Source organism: Oratosquilla oratoria, chromosome 6 (genome assembly GCF_046742065.1).
Source record: "Oratosquilla oratoria isolate Oo_2021 chromosome 6, ASM4674206v1, whole genome shotgun sequence".
In the NCBI taxonomy this organism is placed as follows: domain Eukaryota; kingdom Metazoa; phylum Arthropoda; class Malacostraca; order Stomatopoda; family Squillidae; genus Oratosquilla; species Oratosquilla oratoria.
Genome location: NC_134782.1, coordinates 1,292,028 through 1,315,136, shown reverse-complemented (window position 1 = coordinate 1,315,136; position 23,109 = coordinate 1,292,028). Strand labels below are relative to the sequence as shown.

The following is a 23,109-nucleotide window of genomic DNA, read 5'->3' as shown; positions in this document are numbered from 1 at the left end:
AAATAGGAAATGGAGAGTAGAGAGAATAAAAAGAATAAAGATAATTGAAAACAGAATAAAGAGAAAGCAGAGAATAGATATACTGGAGATCAAAGATAATAGAGAGAAGAGATAATAAATTTGAGCCAATAAAGAGACAGAATAGAGAAGGGAATAAAGATAATATGGTGAACAGAAAGATAACAGAATAGAGAAAAATGATAGAATAAAGAATGGACAATAGAGGAAATAGAGAATAGAAAAAACATCAGATAGAGAATATATACAAGAGAGTGGAGAGGAAATTGAGGAGAGAGAAAAAGTGAAGAGAGAAATAACAGACTAAAGTAATTCCCACACCTAACACCTTCTCTAGGTCGGAGGCATTTCAGACTGTCGCAGTTAAAGAACTAATTCCTCCTCTTACAAAGGATTACAATGGCGAAGGATGCCTCAAGAAGACCTTTTAGTCCATAACGCGGTCGAATGAAGAAAAAAAAAAAAAAAAAAAAAAAAAAAGGAACCAGGAACAATTTTTCCAACAAGATAAAGAAATGAAATAGCAATTCTAATAGGTAATTTAATAACAATTGACAAACTGAACGCCATATTGCGTAGGTGCGTGTCCAACCGGCTCTTCAAACCTCAAACTGTTACATTCGATCACCTCTTCCCTTTCACTCCACGCGGTTGGTGGCGCGAGATTTTGTCCGTCCGGGAGGGGAGGCCGGCTGGCACTGAAGATTACCAAGGGCATTTTTTGTCCATTATTTTTCAATGGCAGGGGGTCCTACTCAGGTCCGCGGTCTCAGTGACCAAGTAAGTGATCCATTTACGCCTCAAAACCCCATTGCGTTCTTGAAGAAAAACCCAGAAAGTGCCCCCCCCCCAAAAAAAAAAAAAAAAAAAAAAATAATAATAATAATAATAAATGATAATAAATTAATAAAACAAAAATAAATAAATAAACAAATGGGGTTATCGAGTCAAGTTGTAGCTGAACCTTGTGGTATTTGAGTAGAAGAAAAAATAAGAATCACTTCCCAAGACGACCCTCCTCCACTCGCCCCGGGGGAAGCCCTAAGTAGACAGCCACAACACGAAACAGGTCAGATCGAATTACAGATCACCGAACTACAGATGCATTCTATGGGAGAAGGGGGAGGGGGGGTTGAAAGAACCTATGGTCTAAAGTTAAGGGGATAAGGCAGGGGCACACGGAAGGGGGGAAGGGGATAATCTAGGAGGAAACCAGAGAGGGGAGATACAAGCCAATAGGGTGAGACAAAGTAAAACAAAAGGAAGGGTTCTTGGGTACGGGAGATTAAAAACTCGGGGAGGGGAATCGGGTATAGGGGCGGGAAGAGGCCACTGGGGCCGTGAAAGGGGGAGGTCGTGTAAAAGGGGGTGGCCTTGAAAGAGGGGGAAGACGCGATAAGGGGCGGGGAAAAGCCGTGAAAGCGTGTGGGGGGGGGAGGCAGGGATGGGAAGGTTTGAAGAACTTTAAAGTGGTGAGAAGTGGTTAAAGGGAGGAAGGAAGAAAAAGAATAGAGAAGCCCAATTCCCACTCTTGGGGTTAAGGGAGGCGAGCAGGTGCAAATCCAATGAAGGAACGAGACGGAGGAGGGGGAGGAATGAGACGGGGGATAGAGGAGGAACTAGAAGGAAGAGGGAGAGGAACTAGAAGGAAGAGGGGGAGGAACTAGAAGGAAGAGGAACTAGAAGGAAGAGGGGGAGGAACTAGAAGGAAGAGGGGGAGGAACTAGAAGGAAGAGGGGGAGGAACTAGAAGGAAGAGGGGGAGGAACTAGAAGGAAGAGGGGGAGGAACTAGAAGGAAGAGGGGGAGGAACTAGAAGGAAGAGGGGGAGGAACTAGAAGGAAGAGGGGGAGGAACTAGAAGGAAGAGGGGGAGGAACTAGAAGGAAGAGGGGGAGGAACTAGAAGGAAGAGGGTAGGAACGAGACGTAGGAGGGGGAGGAACGAGACGGAGGAGGGGAGGAACGAGACGGAGGAGGGGAGGAACGAGACGGAGGAGGGGAGGAACGAGACGGAGGAGGGGAGGAACGAGACGGAGGAGGGGAGAAACGAGACGGAGGAGGGAGAAGAAACGAGACGGAGGAGGGAGAAGAAACGAGACGGAGGGGGAGAAATGAGACGGGAGGGAGAAACGAGACGAAGGGAGAAATGAGACGGGAGGGGAGAAACGAGACGGCAGGGAGGGAGAAACGAGACGGCAGGGAGGGAGAAACGAGACGGCAGGGAGGGAGAAACGAGACGGCAGGGAGGGAGAAACGAGACGGCAGGGAGGGAGAAACGAGACGGAGAGAGAAATGAGACGGGGAGAAATGAGACGGGAGGGAGAAACGAGACGGATGGAGGAGAAATGAGACAGAAATGAGACGAAGGGAGAAATGAGACGGGAGGGAGGGTGAAACGAGAAGGCAGGGAGGGAGAAATGAGACGGGAGGGGAGAAATGAGACGGGGAGGGAGGGAGAAATGAGACGAAAGAGGGAGAAGAGGGGGAGGAAGGAGGAAGAAAGAAGAAGGAAGTGGAGGAAAGAAGAAGGAAGTGGAGTAAAGAGGAAGAGGAAGGAGGTGGAGGAAGGAGGTGGAGGAAGAAGGAAGGAGGTGGAGGAAGAAGGAAGGAGGTGGAGGAAGAAGGAAGGAGGTGGAGGAAGAAGGAAGGAGGTGGAGGAAGAAGGAAGGAGGTGGAGGAAGAAGGAAGGAGGTGGAGGAAGAAGGAAGGAGGTGGAGGAAGAAGGAAGGAGGTGGAGGAAGAAGGAAGGAGGTGGAGGAAGAAGGAAGGAGGTGGAGGAAGAAGAAAGGAGGTGGAGGAAGAAGAAAGGTGGAGGAAGGAGGAAGAAGAAAGGTGGAGGAAGGAGGAAGAAGAAAGGTGGAGGAAGGAGGAAGAAGAAAGAAGAAAGGTGGAGGAAGGAGGAAGAAGAAAGGTGGAGGAAGGAGGAAGAAGGTGGAGGAAGGAGGAAGAAGGTGGAGGAAGGAGGAAGAAGGTGGAGGAAGAGGAAGAAGGTGGAGGAAGGAGATGGAAGGAGGAAGAAGGTGGAGGAAGGAGGAAGAAGGTGGAGGAAGGAGGAAGAACGTGGAAAAGGAGATGGGGGAAGGAGGGAGGAAGAAGAAAAATGGAGGTGGGATAGGAAGGGTGTGGTGTGGTGTGGTGTGGTGGTGACAGGTGAAAAGGTGAGAAGTGGGACAAGAGATAGTGCGGGAGTGTTCGCACGCAAAGGGAGTCAGATAACGTCAAGTTATGTTGTGAAGGGCTCAGGTGCCTTAGGTCAGGTGCCGTCCAGATGCCTTCGCCTGGAGTGCCAACCAAAAAAGGACAGGAGGACAGGTGCTGGTACACCGGAACGAGGATCAGTCGATGCTTGCGGAAGGGAGGGGGAGAGGGGAGGAGAGGGGGAGGAGAGGGGAGGGGGAGGAGAGGGGAGGGGGAGGAGAGGGGAGGGGGAGGAGAGGGGAGGGGGAGGAGAGGGGAGGGGGAGGAGAGGGGAGGGGGAGGAGAGGGGAGGGGGAGGAGAGGAGAGGGGAGGGGGAGGAGAGGGGAGGGGGAGGAGAGGGGAGGGGTAGGAGAGGGGCGGGGTAGGAGAGGGGCGGGGTAGGAGAGGGGCGGGGTAGGAGAGGGGCGGGGTAGGAGAGGGGCGGGGTAGGAGAGGGGAGGGGTAGGAGAGGGGAGGGGTAGGAGAGGGTAAGGAAGGGACAAGGGAGGGGAGGAGGGAGGGGAGGAGAGGAGGGAGGGGAGGGAAGAGGGTAAGGAAGGGGTAGGTGAGGGAAGGTTGAAGAGGAGCAGGGTCAAGGGGCAAGGTCAAGGAGCAAGGTCAACGAGCTCGCGCCGACAATGAACGCACAAAGAGAAAAAGAGCAGGAGCGAGCGAGAGAGAGCACTCTAGACCGTGGGAACAAGATTGGAAAGAGGAAGGGAGGAAGGAAGGGAGGAAGGATGGGAAGATGGAACGATGGAAAAGCAATGTGACCAAGGGGAAAGGGAAGGGGAAGGAGGGTAAGAGGAGGTACGAGACAAGCTTGGTCACTTTCCTACTCCCTCAATATAGCTATCATGTTGGCACAGTCTCCTCCGGTGCAGTGCTTCAACAGTCTATTCCATTCCCTCGCTCGAGGTCTGCCAATGGAGTTTGGGTAAAAGTCGAAGTGGACCTCAGCGCTAAATAAAATTCATTCGTCGAAGAACGAGACTCCGATAGGGAACACCGACGAGGTTTCTGAAGCTTTGGTCACGAATTTCAGAGCTTTCTGATGCTGAAGGGTATCAGAAAACGGACATCCGCTGCTACCAACTCATGTTGGCGTGATCGATGATTCTTTAAAATATTGCGAAACTCATCGTCGCCCAACAACGATTTGTTTTTTTTAATTGTTCCCATGTTTTGATCCTAACAACCGATTTCTAACTAACATTTTAGGTAAGGACATCTATTACCTACGTCACAAACAAGGGTAGATTTCTTGTTTTACAAGATAATTTCTGACTCGGTTTAAACGTGCATCATTTTGGTCGGAGACAATGCAACTTTTTCTATAAATTCTCAGACTCACAATCTCCCCCTCTCCCCCAAAAAATAATAAACAAGTGAATAAATTAGTTAAAGTCATCCGAACATTCTGGTGATTTTTTGTCTTTACATTTTCTCGTCGTCTTTATGAGATCGTCCGTGCACGTGATCGACCACAACAGTTACAAACCGTCTTCAAGTTTAAGTTCCTTCTTTCTTCTAATGACGGTTGCTGGAAGAGAGATCCAGCGTGACCTCGACTTTAGGACGCCATTCCAGCGATAACTGCACATAACACGCGTTTATCCTTTCCTGACGGTGGGGGTGATCACCCCCCCACCACATCCCTCCCCCGACCATGTTTCTGACCTGCGTTCCATGAGAACCATCTATGCCTCATACAAGGCACTCTCGATTCAAGGAAAACGAGTCCATATAGACATTATCTTGGACATAGTCACAATCGATCGAGATCCATGTTGAAAGTGTGTGTGTGTGTGTGCGCGCGCGCGTGTGCGTGTGCGTGCGTGTGTGCGCCTGTGTGTGTGTGTGTGTGTGTGTGTGTGCGAGCGTGTGTGCGCGCGCGTGTGTGTGTGTGTGTGTGTGTGTGTGTGTGTGTGTGTGTGTGTGTGTGTGTGTGTGTGTGTGTGTGTGTGTGTGTGTGAGAGAGAGAGAGAGAGAAACAAGGATAGGGCAAGGGAGCAGCCGCCGCCATCGTGCGGATTGTCGGGTCGCCGTGGGAACATGGAGACGGAGAGGTGGGAGAGTGAAAGTGAAAGGGGGAGAGGGAGAGGGACGGAGAGGTGGGAGAGTGAAAGTGAAAGGGGAAGAGGGAGAGGGAAGGAGAGGGGGAGGGGGAAGGAGAGGGGGAGAGGGAGGGGGAAGGAGAGGGGGAGAGGGAGGGGGAGGAGAGGGGGAGAGGGGGAGAGGGAGGGGGAAGGAGAGGGGGAGAGGGAGGGGGAAGGAGAGGGGGAGAGGGAGGGGGAAGGAGAGGGGGAGAGGGAGGGGGAAGGAGAGGGGGAGAGGGAGGGGGAAGGAGAGGGGGAGAGGGAGGGGGAAGGAGAGGGGGAGAGGGAGGGGGAGAGGGAGGGGGAGGGGGAGGGGGAGAGTGAGGGGGAGAGGGAAGGAGAGGGGGAGAGGGAGGGGGAAGGAGAGGGGGAGAGGGAGGGGGAAGGGGGAGGGAGGAAGGGGAGGGGAGGGGGAGAGGGAAGGGAGGAAGGGGGGGAGAGGGGAGAGGGAGGGGGAAGGAGAGGGAGGAAGGGGAGGGGGGAGAGGGAGGGGGAAGGAGAGGGGGAGAGGGAGGGGGAAGGAGAGGGGGAGAGGGGGAAGGATATGGGGATGGAGAGGGGGATGGAGAGAGGGGAGAGGGGATGGAGAGGGGGATGGAGAGAGGGGAGAGGGGAGGGAGAGGGGAAGAGCGGGAGGGAGAGCGGGAGAGGGGGAGGGAGAGCGGGAGAGGGGGAGGGAGAGCGGGAGAGGGGACGAGGGTGAGAGAGAGGGAGAGAGAATGAGACGGAGAGGGGGGAAGGAGAGAGGGAGAAGGAGAGATAGGGAGGTGGGGAGAGGGAGGGGAAGGGAGAGAGGGAGGGGAAGGGAGAGAGGGAGGGGAAGAGAGAGAGGGAGGGGAAAAGAGAGAGAGGGAGAGAGAGAGAGAGAGAGAGAGAGAGAGAGGTGGGAAGAGAGAGAGAGAGAGAGGGAGGGGAGAGAGAGAGAGAGAGAGAGGGAGGGGAGAGAGAGAGAGAGAGAGAGAGAGAGAGAGAGAGAGAGAGAGAGAGAGAGAAAGAGAAAGAGAGAGAGAGAGAGAGAGAGAGAGAGAGAGAGAGAGAGAGAGAAAGGAGGGGGGAAGGAAGTCACAGAACCGCCAACCAGGTAATCTGAAAGATTAAGAGCGGCGTGGACGGGATCCACAAAGAAGATTTGGCCCTCCGGAGGGACGGGCGGTAGGCGGGCGGAACCGGCGCGGTCCACCAGTACCGGTGACCAGAGTCTTCATCCGCCACTATTCACTTGTACTATTTCTGTCACCCGAACTTGACACCAACGATAAAGACGTGTAATTTTTTTTTTTAAGTGTACATTACATCGAACCTTAATCAAACAACTCGAAAACGCAACACACCGCCACTTATGCACCAGAACCACGAGGTGTCCAAAAGAAAAGTTATTATAAATTCGATCAAAATGTTGTATTGTACGCAGACGTGAAAAAATAAACAAATTAATAATATAAAAATATAATAAATCACACACACACACACACACACACACACACACACACAAAGAGTGAAAGTGAATGAAAGATTTCGGGTTCACAGGGTCGGGAAAATAAAAATCGAAGCAAATCTTAAAGGCTGGTGCTCTGGCAAAGCGAGTTTTGAACTCTCACACCCCGCTAACCTTTCGTGGTGTGAGAAAAACATATTTCATATTAAAAAAGTGAATAAACACCGCCATTAATCCAAAGAAAAAATAACAATTAAAAAAATCAAACAAAAATAAAGTATTCACTTGGTCATCTCGTTTGTAATTCTAAAATTTTAGCAAAAAATAAATAATAAATAATAAATAAATAGAATAAATAAAACCTAATTTTACCTACCAGAATTGTAAATAAAAAATTCACCGAAGAAAACCTTCGCCTCCTTTTGATACAGTTTAATCCCCCATGTTTAAACCGCACAAAGGACTCTTGCAGTTAAGATATTCGGTAACAAATCCCAAAATGACTATCTTTCTCCACAGGAACAGCCCTCCCCATTCACTGCGGTCTAATTCCAAAATGTTTCGTTGTGTTTACGAACAAACACAACCTTTAGACCAAACAAATTTGAAATTCACATTTGAATATGTCGATTGTACAAGGTCATTGTAATCCTGTTAAACTACCCCGGCCAAGATAATCAGAAGCTAACTCTTCAGATTAACCAAGCTTATGATGACGAGGCTCTGAACCTAATAGTCTTTCAGTAGAGGATCAAGAATGTGGATCTACGCTGCGCCCCAAGAACGCTCGTTTCCCAGATCCGGAACAAAAGGCGGATCGTGGGCAAGTGAAGGTAGCGGATTATAAGGAAGGTAGGAAGGTTAGGGGCAGGGAGGGGGGATGAAGGCAAGGAGTGAGGGAGGTACGGGGGGAGGGATGGAGAAGCGAGGGAAGGAAGGTGATGAGGGAGTGAGGAAGGAAGGAAAGAAGGGAAGAAGGTGATGGAGTGAGGAAGGAAGGAAGGAAGGGAAGAAGGAGAGGAAGGAAGGAAGGAAGGAAAACAAGGAGTAGGTTGGAGGGAGGTCAGATCAAGGAAGGCAGGGAGGAAGGAGGAAAGGGAAAAAATCGAGGAAAGACGATTCCCCACTGTAAGGACACTCGTGTCGACCTTCCGTTGCCCCTACAAGACTTTCACTCGCTCGCTCACTCATTTTAATGAATTTCCATTTCAATCTTCAAAAACGCAGCGCACAAGAGAAGGCAACCAGCAGGAGGCCAGTTCACTTCATTTCCTTCTTCCCACATTCCCCAGCCACACCTACCGTGGGGGGTTGGGGGGTTGGGGGGTTGAGCTGTTACACCTCGACAATTACGAGATCCAATTACTGCATACATAAATATCTGAATGACAACGCTTGGTTACCTGGAAACCATTTAGTCCATGACTATACGACGTTTATCTTATGCTGGCGTAGATCAGTTTCTTCTTGTTTATAGTGCCTTTGTAGCCTACTCCTTTGTAACTCAATGAATTACCGTAACATTCTAAATTTCTAAAATGTACCTTTCGGCAAGTTAGTAGCTCCGCCGTTTATTGTATTTCGCCTTAGAAAACCATATTAAAAAGAAAAACTTAGTTGCTCCTTCCAATTTGGGAACAAATAAAAGGAAACTAATACTGTCAAAAGACCAACACTGATGAAATACAGATGTAACTACACACGCACGCGCACAAAAACCTTACGCAAAAATAGAAATCCAGTTACATTTGAATATCAAATCTGTAACCATAGACTAAAAGTCGCGCCATTTTATTCTGCTTTAACCTTTTCAGTACCAGGAGGGAGGAGGAGAAGGGAGGAGGAGTAGAAGGGAGGAGGAGGAGGATAAGGGAGGAGGAGGACAAGGGAGGAGGAGGAGGATAAGGGAGGAGGAGGAGGATAAGGGAGGAGGAGGAGGATAAGGGAGGAGGAGGAGGATAAGGGAGGAGGAGGAGGATAAGGGAGGAGGAGGAGGATAAGGGAGGAGGAGGAGGATAAGGGAGGAGGAGGAGGAGGAGGACAAGGGAGGAGGAGGACAAGGGAGGAGGAGGAGGAAGAGGACAAGGGAGGAGGAGTATAAGGGAGGAGGAGGAGGATAAGGGAGGAGGAGGAGGACAGGGGAGGAGGAGGAGGACAGGGGAGGAGGAGGAGGACAGGGGAGGAGGAGGAGGAGGACAGGGGAGGAGGAGGAGGAGGATAAGGGAGGAGGAGGAGGATAAGGGAGGAGGAGGAGGATAAGGGAGGAGGAGGAGGGAAGATATTAGTGACAGAGTGAATATACACAAGTGACTGGAAAAAATGAAAAGAGCAGAGACCCACTTTACTGGAAATCAGCGACATTCGGTAGCTCCGCCGTGCAGAAGGAGGCTAATGGCACTTCCGGCCGGGCGAGGATAATGGTCGCGAGTGCCAATTTATTCGGCGGTGCCTTTGCAACCACCACTTTTTTTTTTTTTTTTTTTTTTTAGAGTGATTTTATTGCATACTCGGTCCGGTCAGTCTTTCGTGTCCCTTCAGCCTGGGGGCCGGACACACGCACACGCGCGCACACGCACACACACACACACACACACACACACACACACACACGCACACACACACACAAACCGTTCCGTTACGTTTTACGGATTATGTTTGTTCCATCTGCGCCGCCAGGGGATTTCATTCAGGTAGAGAATTCCCGTAGCCCGTCTCCCGCAGCGAACGAGACAAATCCCAAGATGGTTCTCGTTGTGCCCTTCTACTGCAGCGATCGTTTTCATTACTTGTAACTTGCCTTCCTTTTCTTCTCGAGGTAGGTTGTGTTCGTAAACGTGATACTCTGCCTTCAGTATTGGGGTCCCGAAGAGGGCATCTTACTATTTAACTCATTTTACGTATTTTATCTTATTCTAACTGCCGCTAGGCGATTTTAGTCAAGAAAAAATACCATCACCGTAAGGCAGGAGTGAGGGAGAAGTTGTGTATCCTGGAGCTGGCATAGCTAAATCCCTCTTTTTTTTTTTTTTCAACTGTCCACTGCGGCAGTACTGACCCGTTAATGTCCGCTCAAAGAGGCGATCATCGTTGCTGATGTCGAGGACCAATTTTGCAAATTACGCTGAGCATCTCCACATTTTTTTTCTACATTTATATATTTTATTCATTATCTACGTTATTTTATTTACAGTTTTATTTACAGATCTCCTACACACCTTGGTACGCTAGTAAAGAATCGGAAGATTGTGGATCTCGTAACTTCGTAGTCGCGAATTCGAGTCCCCCTCTTCTCTCAGATTCCCAGCAGTGACTGCTACCTGCCCTCCCTCTTAACAGTCCCTGGATTGCATCAGGAAAAGGTGACAGTTTCGGCCGTAGTTATGCGCCTCCTGGCGTATACTCACCACCATAAGAAAGACAACTACGACAACAACTACAACCAACACCACGACAGCCACAACCACAACCACGAAAACCACCATCACATTAAAGTTCTCCACAGCGACAGCAGTGCCAACCCACACCCGTGAACTTTGCCACAACCGCAATCTGACCTCGCAAGACACTAAGGATTTCCACAACCAATTCTCCCTCCCGCCTCTGCGAGTAATCGAGTAATCGCTAACTCAGCCCCGATACCTCCAGGGAACCACAGGACGAGAAAGGGGTCTGGGGGTTGATGCAAGAGCGAGTCCATCTTTTTGCCCAAGTGATAGGTTTCTAGTTTATGATTTACACATGTCTTATCTAGCTGAATTAACTTTTTCGCCAAAATAATCTTGGAAATTTTGTTTTGACGTCAGATGATTGCGGGAAGTTAAGTTTATACAATGAAGGTCCATGATATGCATAAGAAAAAAGTAATAAATAAATCAATTTCTGCATTTCCCAAACCAGCAATTCGGCATCATAAAAAAAACTGATGAATATTAATACAGTACCACAAAAAGTTCCGCTTCACAAACAAAAACAATGAATGTTAATACAATACAAATAATAAAATAATAAAAATTACCACTCCATAAAAAATAACATTGTAACTAAAGTATACAAGTACAATGCTAAAAACAAAAACGTCAAATAATTTCCACTTCCCAAAAAAAGCACAATAACTAAAATATTTTAATACAAGACACAAAAATAACTACTTCCACCCCATAAGCAATGAACAAAAACAATAACGAAAATTAATACATTAACAAAAATAAAATAAAAATTATTTGCTCTTGGTTGATCCAACATGGATAGTGGAAGTGTGATCGTGTGGCTAAGAACTGCTCCCTCCGGCCGGCAGGTGTGTCCCTCCGGCAGACATGCCCTTCAAATGCCGCGCCCCTAAACGTCTGTCTGGGTCTTTGTCTGCCCCCCTCTCGCACCTCCGACGGGAGTTTAGGGGTCACCTTGGCCAAATACCACGCGGTTCCCGGATCCAATCAATAGTCATGTATTGAACCTACAGTGACAAGAAAGACCTTTCTATAATAATGACCTCCCACCCCTAAATCACGAGACACCCTCCATTTCCACTTCGCTTAAACGTCCTGCAATGCGTTGGGAAATGGGGGGAAAGGTTAAAAGGAAGAAAGGAGAGGAGAGGATTCATGGGAGAGGGAAAATTGAGGGAGAAAAGGAAAAGATGGTAAGGATAGGGAAAAGGTAATAGGAAAAATGAGATGGAGAGGACAAGGAAGGCAGAAATGACGTTAGAATAAAAAAATAAAAAAAATGGATACAAGCAGCTAACCTTCGGTGAGTAACAGGACAATAGAGTGAGTTAGAGAAAGGCAGAGAATGCGAGGGAAAGTGAAGAAACGCAAGATAACGAAAAATGGAAAGAGTGGAATGGGAAGTGGTAAGGGAACACGGGAGAAGAGAAGGGAAGCGAGAAAGGTGAAACTCGTGCCGCTTTGCACGTGGTGATTAGTGGCCATTTCTAATGCATGTGGTGGCCGAGCCGGGGGGAGGGAGGGAGAGGAAAGAAAGGAGAGAGAGAGGAGAGAGGAAAGAGGAGAAAGAGGGGAGACAGGTAGAGAAAGAAAGGAGACAGGTAGAGAAAGAAAGGAAACAGGTGGAGAGAGGGAGAAAGGAAACAGGTGGAGAGAGGGAGAAAGGAAACAGGTGGAGAGAGGGAGAGAGGAGACAGGTAGAGAGAGAGGGAGAGAGAGAGAGACAGGTAGAGAGAGGGAGAGAGGAGACAGGTAGAGAGAGGGAGAGAGGAGACAGGTAGAGAGAGGGAGAGAGGAGACAGGTAGAGAGAGGGACTGAGGAGACAGGTAGAGAGAGAGAGAGAGAGGAGACAGGTGGAGAGAGGGAGAGAGGAGACAGGTGGAGAGAGAGAGAGAGAGGAGACAGGTGGAGAGAGGGAGAGAGGAGACAGGTGGAGAGAGGGAGAAAGGAAAAAGGTGGAGAGTGGGAGAAAGGAAACAGGTGGAGAGAGGGAGAAAGGAAACAGGTGGAGAGAGGAGACGGGTAGAGAGGGAGAGAGGAGACAGGTAGAGAGAGGGAGAGAGGAGACAGGTAGAGAGAGGGAGAGAGGAGACAGGTAGAGAGAGGGAGAGAGGAGACAGGTAGAGAGAGGGAGAGAGGAGACAGGTAGAGAGAGGGAGAGAGGAGACAGGTAGAGAGAGGGAGAGAGGAGACAGGTAGAGAGAGGGAGAGAGGAGACAGGTAGAGAGAGGGAGAGAGGAGACAGGTAGAGAGGGAGAGAGGAGACGGGTAGAGAGAGGGAGAGAGGAGACAGGTAGAGAGAGGGAGAGAGGAGACAGGTAGAGAGAGGGAGAGAGGAGACAGGTAGAGAGAGGGAGAGAGGAGACAGGTAGAGAGGGAGAGAGGAGACAGGTAGAGAGAGGGAGAGAGGAGACAGGTAGAGAGAGGGAGAGAGGAGACAGGTAGAGAGAGGGAGAGAGGAGACAGGTAGAGAGGAGAAAGGTAGAGAGAGGATTAAGGTAGAGAGAGAGGATTAAGGTAGAGAGAGACAAGTAGAGAGAGAGGAGACAAGTAGAGAGAGGAGAAAGAGGAGGAAGAGAAAGGAAAGAGGAAAAAGGAAAGAGGAAAAAGGAAAGGAAAGAGGAAAAGGGAAAGAGGAAAAGGGAAAGAGGAAGAGGGAAAGAGGAAGAGGGAAAGAGGAAGAGGGAAAGAGGAAAAGGGAAAGAGGAAAAGGGAAAGAGGAAGAGGGAGAGAGGAGAGAGAGGAGAGAGAGGAGAGAGAGGAGAGAGAGGAGAGAGAGAGAGGAGAGGAAACAGGAGAGATGAGAGATGAGAAAGGAAAGAGGAGAGGGGTTGCTCATTTACAGCAAAGTGGAAATGAAAGAGGGCTGTCAATTTATTGACGGCAAGAGAGGTTGATGTCAGGTAAATGTAAGAAAGGAGGACCTGGGTGACATGGAGGGCCGTGGTCCGCCGGGCAGGAGGCGCGGACCGTAAGAGCGTGGAGGGAGGGAGGGAGGGAGGGAGGGAGGGAGGGAACAGAACAGAGCTCTCAAGCGGGAGTGATGGGGGGAGTCAAGTTGAGATTGTATATAGCAGATGTCTAAAGTGGAAAAGACGAGTAGTGGTACAATAATGGTGGGATGGTGGTGGTGGAGGTGGTATAGGTGGAGTTGGTGGTGTAGGTATATGTGGTGGTGGAGATGGAAGTGGTGGTGGAGGTGGTGGTGGAGATGGAAGTGGTGGTGGAGGTGGTGGTGGTAGGGGAGGGACGACCAGGTTCCTTCCTCAGGAAGGGCTAATGAGAACCAATTACCGCGACCGCCACTCGATGGCTCGAACATGGAGCACCTGACATACGAAACCAACAAGTATCTCCCCTTTTGAGTCTACGGCTAGACCAATGTCTCAAATTCTTCCATCGCATCTCATAACTGCGCCAACCTTTGCCACGTCACTTATGCAAATCTCTAGATCACTATCAACAGCCTATAAATAACGGTAGTGATTTGACCAATATATATATATATCATATATATTATATATATATATATATAAAACCAAGCACCACCCAAATATCGAGACAAATGCCATACTTCCAACTAAAGCTACACCGTGTCCAGTTCTGATGAAGAAACAAGGTCAAGTTAAAAAAAGTAAATGAAACCAAAAAAGTTTCGGTCGACCTTAAATGACACCATTTGAGGACTCCTTCCCTGTTCATCCTCAACAGGAAGAGGTGATGAAGACAGGCAAGGAGGAAGCGTGAGTATCGCTTATTAGGGAGACCGTGTTGATGTTGATGGAAGGGAAGGGACTGGAGAGGTCATTAGAAGTGAAGAGAATGTTGGTGTACAAAAGTGTTGGAGGAGGTTTCTGACCGTGAAGAAAACGGAAACTGTGAGGGGAGGGGATGGGCCCGATTGTGACTATTGTTATATGTGGCTGGGCCAATGGGAAGAGACGTCGTGGTGAGAGGAAGGTTAAGGAGGGGTTACATGGAGTTACATAGCCAAACGAGCAGCAATAGACCTATTGGTACATACATGGCTGTTTCGGTACCTTACTTATTATCGTCATTATTATTTAGAAACAAATAATTCTAGTCGAGGATTTGCAAAATAAATGTCCATACATTTTTTGAAAACCTCTCCAGTGGAATAATTGATGACGTTGGATGGTAAACCATTCCATATATTACCGCGATTGAAGAAATAATTTGCCATGCTTGTAAGAAATAGTTTTCCTACATTTTTACATACATTACTCCTAGTTGTGCTCGAGGTGTCAATTCTAAAATATTTTCCACATCCATGTTTTCAATTCCTTTGACAAATCTGAAGACCCCAATTAGATCTCTCAATATCAGTTTCGAGAAACTAAAAATTAGTTCCCTTAAGCGCTCTTTGTACGGCTTGTTCCGCAACCTGTGAAGAGGCTGGTAGGTAAGGTAAACAAGTAAGATAGATAGAGGGGTAGGTGGCGAGAATTTCATTTTATGTGTAGGATGTTTGGAAAACAATAAGCCGCGGAGTTGCATAATCTCGCTCCCCGTCTAAAGTTTATAAACAACCGCTAGGGAACAGATTTTAATGCTGTGACAATATATGAAGTAACCCATTCCTGCAACGATATCGAGATTGCTTGTGTAAGCAGTACTGCTAAGACGTTTAACAGTCTCTGATTGGAGAAAGAGTGGAGGAGAAAAAACCATTGTTACACGGGAGAAAAGTCACAACATTGGGGGAGGCACTTAGTTATAACAGTAAAGATCATTAGATGAATAAAGTAGTGACGTCGGTGCAGAAGTGACTTAGTGAATGGACTGAGGATCCATGAGGATCAATATTCTAGATTAGATCTGACTAGGACACCAAATTAAGAAAATTCTTTATATATATATATATATATATATATATATATATATCCAATTAACCTGTAATTCTATATCAGAGCACTGTTTGATTGGTTTGAGATCATTTGAGATCACATTTTCCTTTCAGAACAACACGTTGCTTACGATCAGCCATTCAAAAATCCATCTGTGAACGTGTCTTACTATACCACGGGGTTCAAGTTTGTTAGTAACTTCTTAGGAGGGACTTTATCTAACGCTTTTTGGGGGTCAAGCTATATAACGTCAACTGACCTCTCTTCTTCGTATATTAATACCATACATGTCATGCAAGAAATCGAGGTTTGTCAGACAAGAGCGCTTATTACAGAAACAATCTTTAATAACACTGGTTTTCTCCGAGTCTGTCGGGATGGACTCCATTAGTTTACACACAACTGATGTAACGCTAATAGGCCGATTATTATCAGAACTGGATTTGTCACCCTTTATAAACAAGGGCACAACCTTTGCTAATTATTACTTTTGCATATCTCTTCCAGATTGTATAGACAAGTTAAAGGAGAAGGCAAAGGCGGGGGAGGGAGGGCAAAGGAGGGGAGGGAGAGGAAAGAGGGAGAGTGGGGAAATGAGGGAGAGTGGGGAAAGTGGGTGGGGGGCAAAGGAAGGAAAGGGGACAAAGGCGCAGAGAGAGAGAGAGAGAGAGAGAGAGAGAGAGAGAGAGAGAGAGAGAGAGAGAGAGAGAGAGAGAGAGAGAGAGGAGAGAGGAAGAGAGGAAGAGAGGAAGAGAGAGAGGAAGAGAGAGGGAAAGAAAAGAGGGAAAGAAGAGATGGCGAGAGCAGAGAGGAGAGAGAGAGAGAGGAGAGAGATGATGAGAGAGGAGAGAGATGAGAGAGGAGAGAGATGAGAGAGATTACAATACATCCCGAGAGCTGTTGACATGTTACTCCAGTAAGGGGATCTGCTGAACACAAAATTTAATTACTTTTCCACAAACTGGCGACATCTGTATTAGGTTGACATTCGAAAATACGTCAGATTAACATTTTGCGTAACACCTGTCTTCCACACATCATTCTGATTGCCAGATATCAATTTTATTTTACCGATATCAACACACGAGTTAACGATTGGTTATCTGTAATACACAAATGTGGTATAGAATTTGTCAAGAATAAATATACAATTCAATATCACCCCCACTCCACAATCTCACCCTATATAAGGTGTTTTATTAACCTTACCCATCACCCATACCATCAAGAATCATAGAAAACGTCGTATTGTTGCGCAAGTTAAAAGAAAATGGAGACGAGGGTAGGTGACACTCAAGATATCTTTGGACTCGAGACTGAGTTTACTCAGAACCATGCAAGGATTTACTTAGGATAGTTATGTTGACTAGTTAAAATTATGACAGTTAAATAAACAAAATGGGAGAGTTCCAACTGTCAACACTTTTATTTTATCGTGGAAAAAATCGATAGCCAAGGGATTAAGCTGAAGGGAGAGGGGAGGGAGGGAGGAAGGGAGAGGGGAGGGAGGGAGGATGGAAGAGAGGGAGGGAGGATGGAAGAGAGGGAGGGAGGATGGAAGAGAGGGAGGGAGGATGGAAGAGAGGGAGAAAAGAGGGAGAAGAGAGGGAAAGAGGAAGGGGTGGCACAAGGGGAGGGAAATTGAAGGTATAAAGTAGTCCTTTAAGATTTTAGAAAAAAAAGAGGGAAGCGACTACACCATTCTATTCAGGTTGGCGCAAGAAAATGTGCTTGGTTTCATATTAGTATTTATTCAAGCTGCCTCCAGACGATTTTATTCATCCGAGAGTTCCCTAGCAACATGGCTATCTATGACCCTGCAGCGGTCAGCCCCCGCCCCCTAGCCCGAACGAGGTTTGGATGCACAATGAAAATGTCTGACGTTTATAACAATAAAGTCCCAGCAGTGCTACGGTGCTTGAGCGGTTCATCACTCGCCACTCGACTGATGTGCGGCTCTAATTCCGCCGGCGGCGCTGCCGTTGCCGCACAAGAATCAAAGATGTCACATGACAATGAGGCCTGGGGACCCCCCACCCTCTCCCTCCCCTCCAACATTTTTCACACCCAATGGAGGGCGTGGAGGCAAGGGAAAGAAGACGGAGTCAAGGTAGGGACGGGGAAGGGAGTTTAGGCAAGGACAAGGGCAGTGGGAGGGGTGGGGGTGTGGGAGATGGGAGATGGGAGGGAGCCAAGGGGGTTGAGGAAGAGGCAGACGTGGTACACGAGCGCCAAAGGGAGAGTCAGTGAGGTAGAGAGCGAAAAAGAAAAAGAAAGACACGGGGGGGAAAGAGAGGATGAGATGACTGAGGCAGAAATACGAGTTTCCTTTGTTGCAGAGTCGTCTGCTCCCGGTCAATGCTTGGTGGAATTTGGTTTCTGGCTCTCTCTTCCTCTCCTTGTTCATACCCTTGTCCCAGTCAAGAGTCACCCCCCCCCTTTCTCTCTCTCAGACCTTGTGGGCTAACAGGAAGCAATTGTGATTATTTGACCACGGGAAGAGCCTGGTGTTGAACGGATGAATAGACGATTTCTTGTCCTGTTCTCTACTCGATTACACATTAATGAACACCTGGTAGTCGCAGTACACAGGCACGCACATCACACGTCACGTCACACCATAATCACATCAGTCATATATCACAATCATACATCACGCACAACCGTAATACATAATATCACACAATCATACATCACCTTATATCACACCTCCACATCCTCCCCTCCTCCACACACATTATGCGCATTGAAATACAAATAAAGACTGCTTCCAGGCATTGCTGGTTGGCATTTCCCTTGGAACAGTGAAAGACCTGGAGTACATCTTTAGGTCGTACCTACGTGACGTCATGAGAGACTCCTCGTGTTTGACAAGAAAACTAGTCTTCTATGTGCAAATAGATTAATCGAAATATAAAGATAATAATTATTACTTTATTACAGTTATTAAGAGAAACTACTTTTACATATTCGGTTTCATCCCACAACACTATCTTCTCCATCCTGCCCAAATTTTCGACAGTCTGGCCAACCCGGACGAAACTCGTCCATTGTTTGCAAAGGAAAACTATTCCGCCCCCCCCTCTACACCCCCCCACCCCCAAGAGCAGCAGACTCCTCACGGCAGAAGGTACAAAATACAATTCATAAATAAATACACACACACACACACACACACAAACGCGCGCACATCAAGTTAATCCTGGAGCCTTTGAGTCGAGCAGAGACCCTGCCTCCCTTTGTCCTGGCAGCCACGCCCCCCCCCCCCCCGAGGGATTTTATTCGCCCAAAGGCAAATCCGTGGTCAAAGGGTCTACTGCCTACAAGTCGGCTTGGTGAACCACTTGGGACTGTGTGTGCGGGCGTGTGGGTGTGCCTGTGCCTGCCTACTTGTACCATTGTACGTGCGTGCGTGTGTGCGTTCGTGCCTGCCTGCGCAAGTGTATGCGCACTTGCGCTTGCCTATGCATATACCCACAAGCCTCCACGTCTGCGTATGTGCGTGCGTGTTCGACCCTCCTTGCGTCCGTTTGCTTTCTGCTAGCAAGTTCTCCGCTGCGCCCGATGCCAGCCAGCCAGCCCCTTTAAAAGCTCCCCCCATCCCCGTCCCACACCTTGGAATACCATGAAATTCTTACATTGATTTTATTCTGGCGGCGGGGGGAGGGGAGGGACCTGTCCCAACGAGATATTAATCAAGACACTTGCCAAGAAACGTTCCCGACTATCAGCTTCATCTGAATAAAATCGCCTGGCCTCACTGTGGATGGAAATCAGTAAACGATGCTTAATCCCATATATCATTAGCTGAATAACAAAAATCAACAAAAATCAACTAAAACGGGTTATGGTCCTCAAGATCGTAATACAATATTATTCTTTATTTTTTCGGCCCGCTCATGACTCCCAGCTCATGTATGTATACATGTAGGTTTTCATGTGTGTGTGTGTGTGTGTATTCATGTGTACGTAGAGGAACGTTCACACAAGTTAAAAAAAAAAAAAAAAAAAAAATTGGTTCTGGAGACCCATGAGGTGAACCCTGGGTAGTGCCACGCAGCCGAGCAGTACCAGAGCCGAAGGAAAGATCCCGGGGCAGTGCCAGACAGCTCCTCTGGCGCTGTCTGATAAACTCGAATGGACTCACCCCGATATGCGAGGTCCCTCCAGGAATCGAACCGACACCATCGAACTCCCAATGAAACACTTACCGAGGTATACCGATTCGGCCAGCGTCCCTCCCAGTTCTTACAGCACAATACTCTACCAACCTGCAATGAATGAACAATACAAATTTTCAGACAAACGAATAAAAATAATATATGAATACAGGCAAATTTATCAAAACATGCATAAAACTAGACATCACGCAGAATTATTCAACTAAAGAAAACTTCGTCAGAAAAAATGTACGAGACTAAGTCCTACCGCAGATAAACGGGGAAAATAAAGTATTCACAGACGAGAACACAACTTAGAGATCAGTCAAGATCTGAATGTATTACATGTTTTATGCAGTCCATATTTTAGGGAACTTCTGCAACATATCTACAGAAGGACCACTATACATTCTTACAATTGTGACTATTTACACACACACTTACACACACACACTTACACACACACACTTACACACTTACACACACACACACACACACACAACACACACACACACACAACACACACACACAACACACACACACAACACACACACACAACACACACACACACACACAAAAAAAAATCCAACTCTCCGGTAATATATTGTCACCACTGGTAGAAGCGCTGGTCATTACTGACGAAATACTCGTGTCCATGGTGAGTGAATGGACTATCCTGTTCCTGTGCCTGGATTCGTAAATTAATTCAAGCCCACGAAAAATGCAGTTACAGGTTTGGAATTCAAATTCAGTTTTAGCAAAGTATCTGAAACCGCAAAAATTTTAGGAAAGTCACATTTATCATCTGACCGAACCGAACTGAAGAAGGGGGAGCGTGGCTATCAGCTGTCATGGCTTTTGCCAACTCCACCCCCGACCCCCACCCCCACCACCAGCACCAACAACAACAACAGCAACCAGCACTAACTCCAGTACGATGGAAACTAGTTTTGGAAAGTACAAGAAAGGTTGGTTACAGATTAATATAAATAAAAAATATTTAAAAATAAAACTTCTCCATTCGTACTGACCATAAGAAGAGGAGAAACTGTCATACAGGTTATACACCCTAGCCATCCCCCTCGCTCGTCCCCCGACACCTTTCCAATTCTCATCACCGATACCAAGCCACGGTAATGAAACGCGTTGGTACCCCCCGGTGATACTGCCGACGATGCTGGAAAAGGCAGTTGCGGCTGCGTTGGTGCTTCATGCGGCGAGCAATCCCTTTTGGCCTTGGGGGGGAACAACCGGGAACTTGCCTGAGGCTCGCCGAGTCGGGATGCATGTCACTAGTTTGGCCAAGAACGGTTCCCACGCCGGAGGAAGAAGGTACCGTACACATCCTTCTTGTTCTCGTTCACAGTTTCAAGTAACGTAACCATACCATCGGCTGCTACTTGTGTTTTCTTTAATGCAATCTTATGCACCGTGTCCTTGAATCATAGGTGACCAAGTGATCGAAATTAGCAATTATAGGCCGTATGCCCTCTGTGTATACGGATCATTTGTTATCTAGACTTTTCGTCTTGCAACATGTGTGTAATATTTCGGTCACAAAATACCCTGGATAAAGTTCTTATGTCCGCATTGGTAGATACCAAGTTTTAATTTTCATCGTGACCACGTCCCAGCATCGTAATTACTAGTCTGTCTTCACGTTTGCCCACCTCCCCATAGGTTTTACTTTAACATACTTCACAATTACAGATTTGTTTTCCTAAACTAAATATCAGGCCTCGTGTCTAATGTGTAGTACTAGTTACACCCAATCTCGTACTGAGGGTTACTAGCCAATTGCAAATTAACGCCAAACAATCCTATTCAGCATTACACCGAGGTGGTTACATTACATATACAAGCTTCAACAACCATTGACGTCTAGAATGAATAAATAAATAAATAGATAAATAATAAACGAATGGATAAACAAAAACTTGCAGAGACGTGGCTACTACCAAGATACAATATTTCGTAATGTTGGGATACACCGCGACAAACTGCGTGGTGCTCCATGTAAGCTTCGTCACAAGCTTTCCTTTTGTTCCTCGGCTTTATGAAGCAAAGAACAATGACATTTGTCAAAACACGTCACTGGGATTAGTCAAGGCCGTTGCCACACAGGCACTTCTTATTATGAACTTCTTAAAAATCGAGAATTCTCCAATATTCATTAAAAAAAAATCCTAAATTAGAAAATAGGGCACCAGAAGCACTTTCTAGTATGCTAATAATTTCAAGGTTTCATTTCGAATATTAGATTCCGCATTCTAGAGCCCCGACTGAAGTGATCGCTGGTAACTACTCTTATTTCAACCTGTAATTCTAGTTCTTATTCTCAAGATTTCAGTCCATAGTTTACACGGCAAATTACACTTGAAGGATCCAGCACTTTGTTACCTTGTATTTGTGGCTACTTCATGACCAGGAAAGTTTAATCATCAACCTTTCATATATTTAACCTTTTCGAGCCATTTTGCAGCCAAAACATGTCAACCGCACTTTTTATTGACCTTTGAATCCTAAACGTCTCCAACCTTTATTGGCCTTTGACCCCAGTCTGATTCATGAAAGCTTCACACCATTTTCTGACATCTGACCTTCGTCTTTGAATCTGAAGAACCTCCGAACTTTGTTGACATCTTACGACTTGAACCTTTGTTGACATTTGACCCTGATTCAGCCTTCGCATCCTAGGAATCTCCGTTGATCTCTGGTCTGACTTTGATCCCTTTGAGGCCTGACCTTAATTCAGTTTTCAAACCCAAAGGACCTTCAACCTTTGACCCTAACGTCTTTGACACCAAGGAACCTCAGCCTTTACCTTCGACCTAGACAAAGATTTCGCTCCAAATTTTCATTTATTTGATGGTCCCGAATGTGAACAAAATCCATCCAAGCCCTTACCTCTTCTTGCCCTTGCCGATGCGGTCGAGCTCCACGTGCCTGTACGACGCGAAGGTTGCCATCGTTGCTGCTGCTGCTGCGTCAGCGTCGACGGCAGCACAGATCGACGTCGTCGCCGTCAAGTGCTATGCACCGCGACAACCTCCAGTTTCAGCTGGTATCTCGTGCCCGCAGTCTTGGCTTCCTCAGCCACTTTGCCTCAAAAGACACGCTTAGAAGTGGTCTTCCTCTTCTTTGTCTTCCTGATAGCCCCTTTATCTGGTTGCAAGAACAGCCGACGCTAATGCCGCCTGGAAACCCTCCTCTCTTAACACGCCCCTTCGCGCGCTCTCACCTTCCTCTTCCTCCTGCAGTCTGCCAGGAGGCTGCAAGAGCTACGCCACCAACAACACCACCGTACTACACCACCAACCGCCAACAGGGATTTCTTTCTTTCCAATACCTTTCTCGCTTTGTCACGTTTGTCTCCCCCAATTTCCACTTCTCGTTCTGTTAGACTCCTAGATACTTCAGAACCCCCTTGCCAACCGCCTGGTAGTTCTTGCAGACACCTCGCCCGTCGTCTCTAAACAATGCCCGGAAATTGTATTATAATGAAGCCTTCGAGACCTCCCGTATTTGGGTCTTCGTGCTGCTGCTGCTGCTGCTACGTTCCTCCAGCAGACAGGTCCTGCCTACCTCAGAGCCGCGCGAGGTGAACTGTTCGAGTCGGCAGCTGCTGGCTGCTACGGCCCGGCGGAAGCGCCTGCGCACTGAGCCCCCGCCGCCGCCGCCACCACCACCATCTCCTTTCCCTCCACCACCATCACCTCTGTCGTCGTCGGTGTCGTGGGTTAAAGGGGTGCAATGGTGAACGAAGAGAGCATGGGAGGTTGTGAGTACGGGTGGTGGAGGGGAGGGGGGGTGCTTGCATGGGTTGGAGGTGGACATAGAGGGTGAGGTGTGTGTGTGTGTGTGTGTGTGTGTGTGTGTGTGTGTGTGTGTGTGTGTGTGTGTG

General features: G+C 47.6%; 1 protein-coding gene across 1 annotated transcript in view; it reads right to left on the bottom strand.

Moving 5' to 3' along the window:
• The window catches only part of Jupiter (microtubule-associated protein Jupiter), a 131,734-nt gene extending 108,914 nt beyond the window's left edge, over nt 1–22,820 (bottom strand). The window contains exon 1 of the mRNA XM_076186313.1: nt 22,113–22,820. Coding sequence (XP_076042428.1) covers nt 22,113–22,174 — 62 coding nt within the window. The 5' untranslated portion in view covers nt 22,175–22,820. The remainder of the gene's footprint in view (nt 1–22,112) is intronic.
• Nucleotides 22,821–23,109: the final 289 nt, after the last annotated feature.